This window comes from Apis dorsata, unplaced genomic scaffold (genome assembly GCF_000469605.1).
Source record: "Apis dorsata unplaced genomic scaffold, Apis dorsata 1.3 scaffold_1055, whole genome shotgun sequence".
Classification (NCBI taxonomy): domain Eukaryota; kingdom Metazoa; phylum Arthropoda; class Insecta; order Hymenoptera; family Apidae; genus Apis; species Apis dorsata.
The window spans coordinates 12,078-18,201 of NW_006264153.1; the positions used below are offsets into that span (position 1 = coordinate 12,078).

A 6,124-nucleotide genomic window follows, 5' to 3' on the forward strand; every position below is an offset into this window, starting at 1 on the left:
AGAGGTAATATAAATTTTTATTTCTGTATAAAAAAATTTGTATTTTTTTTATTATTTATATTTAGATTCCATATATGATGGAGATAGCACTAGTGCCAAAGAAAACTGTGCCAGCACAATATCCAGGATTATATTTATTTACAAGTCCAGCTCGTATGATGAGACCAATAATGAATTTAGCTGCTAAAAATATAGAATATATTGGAACATTTGAACAAATTTATTTAGATATCTGTGTTACACCTGAAGAAGCCTATGAAGGGGTAATATATTATTTTTTTTATTATTTTCTTTTTTGTTATTTCTTATTTACTATATTATTTTATTTCTAAAAATATTATTAATTATTATTATTATTAATATAATAATATTATTACTAATATTAATTACTATTACAGTTAACATCACATCAAGAATTATCAAAAACAGCTTTCTTAAGTAATTTAGCAAGTCTGATTCCGATGCCAGATTATAATCAAAGTCCGCGAAATATGTATCAATGTCAGGTAAAAAATTATTCAAAATGCTTGAAAATGTTTGTGATATAATATTTTTTGTGATTATAACAATATTTTGTATTGAATATTTTCATTAAACGAGTACTAATAAATAAGAATATGTTAGTATGCTATTCATAAGTAAAATTATCATGAAATTATTATTATATATCTATAATTTCTCATCTTCATTGAATCTTTGAAATTATTCGGATATATTTTGTTTTCGTTTATGTTACATGATTGCTAATTACTATTATAATCATAAATATTAATTATTATTTTTGTTTTTTAGATGAGTAAGCAAACAATGGGTACCCCATGCCATACTTGGCAATTACAATCTGAAACTAAATTATATAGATTACAAACACCTGCAACGCCTCTTTTTCGACCAGTACATCACGATAAAATCAATCTCGATGATTTTGCTATGGGTACTAATGCAATAGTTGCGGTTATTTCTTATACAGTAAGAAAATATTAATCATTACATTGATGCATATTTTGAAAAATTGAATTTAACTTATTTATTAAGTTTTTTTCAACATAATTATTAATATGATTTATAATCTTATATTTTTTATATGTATAAAAATATAAATGTGAAAACAATTTAATAATTAATATAAATTTAAAAATTGTTTTTAATGTATATTTATTTTATTATATAGGGATATGATATGGAAGATGCAATGATCATAAATAAAGCAGCATATGATAGAGGTTTTGCACATGGAATGATTTATAAATCTGAATTTATAGATTTAAAAGATCAAAAAAGTTATTTTGCAAGAAATCCTGATAAATCTGAACTTGTAGAAAAATTAGATATTGATGGTCTTCCTCTACCAGGTACAATCATTTCAGAAGGTGATGTCTACTATTGGTAAGTTTGTATTTATTAAATTCTTAATGTTTTTATTAATTTTTTATTTTATTGAATGAAGTACATATTGTTTTAATAGTTATTACGATGCAGATCAGTCAACATACATTACTGGTAAATATCATGGAAAGGAAGATGCTTATGTTGATACTGTAAAACTTTGTGGAACATTACATAATCATATTCCACGTAGAGCTTGTATTACTTTTCGTATTCCAGTTAGTAAAATTTCAGTTAATATTTTATTTTATAAAATATTCTTAAATAAATATAATAGAGAATGTAGAATGATTCTATAAAAAAAAAAAAAATGAATCAAAGATCTAAAATAAAACCTATTTTCGTAAATCGAATTTGAAACTTTTATTAAATTTGACTATAAGTTTATATAAAATTTTCAATAGATATCTTATTATTAAAATTAAATTAATAAGTAAAATAAATGAATAAATTATTATGTTTTTAATATTAAAAAATATAAATATCATTTATTTGTAAAATCTTTATAAAAATTAAATTTAAAATATTTTTATTTATAGAATTTTTAATTTAATTTTGTTGAAAATAAATGAAAATATATATATTATTCTACATTTTCATTTTATTTTTATATGTAGAAATATTCATATTATTTGATTGTATTATTCAGTGCAATACATTCTATTTATATAAATATAGTAAATACAAATTTATTCTAAATTTTAGCGTAATCCAAGTGTTGGAGATAAATTTGCTTCAAGAGCAGGTCAAAAAGGTATCTGTTCACAAAAATGGTCTGCAGAAGACTTACCATTTACAGAAACTGGTTTAATTCCTGATATTGTATTTAATCCCCATGGTTTTCCAAGTCGTATGACAATAGGTAAAAAGATTTAAAAAAAAATTATATATTAAAAATATTTATTTCTGAATTTGTAATTGTTTAAGTTATAATATCTATATAAATATATATAATATAGCTATGATGATCGAATTAATGGCTGGAAAATCAGCAGCCATACATGGATTGGTACATGATGCAACATCATTTAGATTTAATGAAGACGAAACTGCAGTTGAATATTTTGGAAAATTGTTAGAACGTGGTGGTTACAACTATTATGGAACAGAAAGAATGTATTCTGGAATAGATGGAAGAGAAATGACTGCTGATATATTTTTTGGAATAGTACATTATCAACGATTACGTCATATGGTTTCAGATAAATGGCAGGTTAGTATATATCTACATAATATTTAAGATTTAAATTTTCTCTATTTTTTCTCTATTTTTTTCAGGTTAGAAGTACTGGTCCAATTGATGTTTTGACAAGACAACCTATAAAGGGTAGAAGAAGAGGTGGTGGTGTTCGATTTGGAGAAATGGAAAGAGATTCATTGATATCTCACGGTTGTTCATTTTTACTTCAAGATCGTCTTTTCCATTGCTCAGACAAAACAACGGTAAATATGTTTAATTAACGAAATTTAGTTTTTCATAAATATTATTATTTTATTGTTATTATTATTGTGATTATTATTATTATTATTATTATTATTATAATATTATAATTAACATAATGCCATATATATTAAAATATTTGTATCTCATAAGCAATGTTTTGATAGATTTAAGTAAAATTTTTGAAACTCATTGTGAAATTTATTCAATTTATAGTACAGATGTAAATTTTGAATGACAATGTAACTCCTTTTTAAAATAGATTAAATTGATAATTAGCTATAAATTCATTTAAAATAAAAAATAATAATAATATTATTACTAATTAAAAATTCTATTACAATTTTAAGCAAATTCTCAGTGATATAATATTTTTTTATAATCTTATATTTAATTAATAATAATTTTGATATTTCAGACTTTAGTTTGTCAAAAATGTGGTACATTGTTGGGTCCAATAATGGAAATGGCTTTAAATGCATCAGGATTAGCTAACAAATCGAGATGTCGTCTTTGTGGTGATGATGAATCTGTGAGAGAAATTGATATACCATATATTTTTCGATATCTTGTAACACAATTAACATCTTGTAATATTAATGTAAAATTATCATTTGCAGAAAAATGATAGAAATAAAAATACGATTACTTTTGTACTTCTTTCTAATTTTATACTTTATTTTAATATACTTTATTTAATATTTTAATATTAATATAATTTATTTTAATACTTTATTTTTCTTAACATTTCATAAACATTTTACTTACAAATTCAATAGTATTTCATAAATACGTTCATTCCATTATTTAATATTTTTTAATTGTTATATACATTTTTTGATGAATTAAATTTGACAATATATTTTTAATGAAATGTTTGTTTGAATATATATTATTTTTTTATCTACATAACTACATACAATAGAATATAAAGTAATTTTTATAATATAACTTCAATTAAGAACTTTTTTTTCTATATCAGTTTTTACATACAATAGAATATAAAGTAATTTTTATAATATAATTTCAATTAAAAACTTTTTTTTCTATATCAATTTTTACACATAATGTAAATTATTTAAAGATAATTAGAAAAGAAACAAAATGTCCAAGATTTGAAGTGAAAATTAGTAATTATAATATATATTTAAGCTTTTGCTGGAACTTGTGCACTAGGTTTTGTTCCTGGAGCATTTGATGTTCCAGTTTGTTCTTTTTCCAGTTGTTTTCCTAAATATTCCCTAAAAATTCAAAATTTTTTATCAATAAATTTTACAACTTGTTAAAAGTTATTTAGAACTTTTTTTTAATTATACAAAATTTTTTTACATAATAGATATATTAATTACATACCAATTATGTACCATGAGTTTTTGAACTGCAAGAAGAGCTTCATATCTCACATTAGGATCTTCATGTCCTAAAAGTTGCATTACCCGCTGTTTACCCCCAAGTTGTTCAATTATACTGAAATAATTAAAAAAATTATTTTATCAAATAATTTTTGAAAACAGAGATAATAATACATACTGTTTGCCACGTGGGTAGTGTCTCACATATTCTCCTACATCAAAACTAGCTACACTAAGAACCAAAGGATCTTTACTAGTTTCCAATAAATGTACTAAAATACGCAATAATTCATAATTCTTTTCATTTAATCGATTAGCATTTTCTCGCCAGAATTTTCCAGATTTATGAACGGGAGACCATTCAAGACGTCCGGATTTTACTTCGGTCGAATATTCGTCAAAAGAACTTAAATCTTGAACAGATGCTTGTAACTTGTCATTCAAAAATTCAATATCATCAGTGATATCTTCGTCGTCGAATTTACGCTGTCCAAGGATCGAAAGTTGTTTCAATACTTTACACTGTACCATAGCTATACAATGTTCTTTAGCAACTTGTCCATCCTCTACTTTTTCAATTAAGTTCTATAAAGTATGAAAAGATAAAATAACAATAATAAAATATATTTAACCAATTTGATTGATTAATTAATCTTTAATTCTAAATTATTTTATACATATTTTATATAACTTACCCTAAATACTGCTAAAATAATACGAGTTACTTTTTCCTTAACAGAATCACTTAATATATCTGCCAAAATAGGAATAACACTAAATCTAAAATTAAAATTTATGAATATATTTTTGCTATAATAATTTTTTAAAATACAATTATATAATATATGTAATACATACTTATTCATTTTTTCTGCAAGCAATGGATTAAATGTTAATACCCATATACAAAATATAAGTTGATATTGTACTTGGAAATTTACTCTGCCTGATAGAACACTTATTAAAGTAGAAATTCCATCAACGGATACAAATGCGAAACGGTATTCGTCTATGCGAAGCATCATTTGTAAACAACGTGCCACAGATTGAATATACTCATTATTCTAAATAAATACAAGTAATATGTAATTAAAATATAATTAAATTAAAATTAAAATTTTAATTATGTGTGTGCACAAAAAAAATAAAATAATTTATATTAATAATAAATTCTTCTTAGAAAAAATAAAAAATATTTAATAAATATGAATAATATATTAATTAATAATTTTTACTTCAAGTTTTTTCTTAAATAGAAATAATTTTATAAAATATTTACTTATATTTTATTGTGTATTTAAATTTATATTTAATTCTATTATAATTATTTTCTCATCATATCTTATGTTTTTATTTTATTTTAAATTTAAGAATTGATTAAAAAATAGCTGCATGATATTTTTATATTAATATTTAATTAATATAAAACCAACCGGACTTTGTAGTTCATGTAGTTCATTTGCCTCCTTATCCATAGTGTTGTCTTGTTCTATTCTTGCATGCAAATTTGTATCCTGAGGAGCTTCAAACTAAAACCCCATATGATTTGTTTATGTGTTCAAATAATTACAATTCAAAAATATTATTATGTTATTAAAAAGCAATATTAATCTGTTATATAAGTTTATACAATATGTTTATATTTTTTATATTTAGTAATGCTTGCTCTAAGACAATCTTGACATTTTTGTTTATACATTTTAGTAAATTTTTATAAAATTTATTGTAAGAAATGTATAACAGAACAAAGATACTGACATTAATTATGTTATATAATAATTTATGTTATAATTTTAAAAATTTGATTATGTATACATATATAATGAGAACCAACACCAATATTGTGTGCACACACATAATTATATTACATAAAAATGAAAAAGCAACAAATTAAAAGCACATCATATGTTGATATCACAATAACAAATAAATGATAAAAAAAAAA

The 6,124-nt window shown here is 22.1% G+C and overlaps 2 protein-coding genes across 4 annotated transcripts in view; one reads left to right on the forward strand and one right to left on the reverse strand.

The window, feature by feature from the left end:
- LOC102677726 (DNA-directed RNA polymerase I subunit RPA2) overlaps positions 1-3,483 on the forward strand; it is a 6,020-nt gene extending 2,537 nt beyond the window's left edge. Inside the window, exons 8-16 of the mRNA XM_006624371.1 lie at positions 64-263; positions 399-506; positions 793-969; positions 1,172-1,386; positions 1,466-1,604; positions 2,092-2,248; positions 2,346-2,599; positions 2,665-2,829; positions 3,246-3,483. Coding sequence (XP_006624434.1) covers positions 64-263; positions 399-506; positions 793-969; positions 1,172-1,386; positions 1,466-1,604; positions 2,092-2,248; positions 2,346-2,599; positions 2,665-2,829; positions 3,246-3,455 — 1,625 coding nt within the window. The 3' untranslated portion in view covers positions 3,456-3,483. The remainder of the gene's footprint in view (positions 1-63; positions 264-398; positions 507-792; positions 970-1,171; positions 1,387-1,465; positions 1,605-2,091; positions 2,249-2,345; positions 2,600-2,664; positions 2,830-3,245) is intronic.
- Positions 3,484-3,549: 66 nt separating this feature from the next.
- The window catches only part of LOC102677867 (V-type proton ATPase subunit H), a 4,559-nt gene continuing 1,984 nt past the window's right edge, over positions 3,550-6,124 (reverse strand). For 2 of the 3 annotated variants that reach the window (XM_006624374.2, XM_006624372.2), the window contains exons 5-10: positions 5,613-5,708; positions 5,038-5,243; positions 4,875-4,959; positions 4,358-4,764; positions 4,181-4,294; positions 3,550-4,068 (exon numbers count right to left, since the gene is read on the reverse strand). In XM_006624374.2, the coding sequence (XP_006624437.1) occupies positions 3,975-4,068; positions 4,181-4,294; positions 4,358-4,764; positions 4,875-4,959; positions 5,038-5,243; positions 5,613-5,708 (1,002 nt within the window). In that variant the 3' untranslated portion in view covers positions 3,550-3,974. The remainder of the gene's footprint in view (positions 4,069-4,180; positions 4,295-4,357; positions 4,765-4,874; positions 4,960-5,037; positions 5,244-5,612; positions 5,709-6,124) is intronic. The other variant, XM_006624373.2, reaches the window with a different exon arrangement.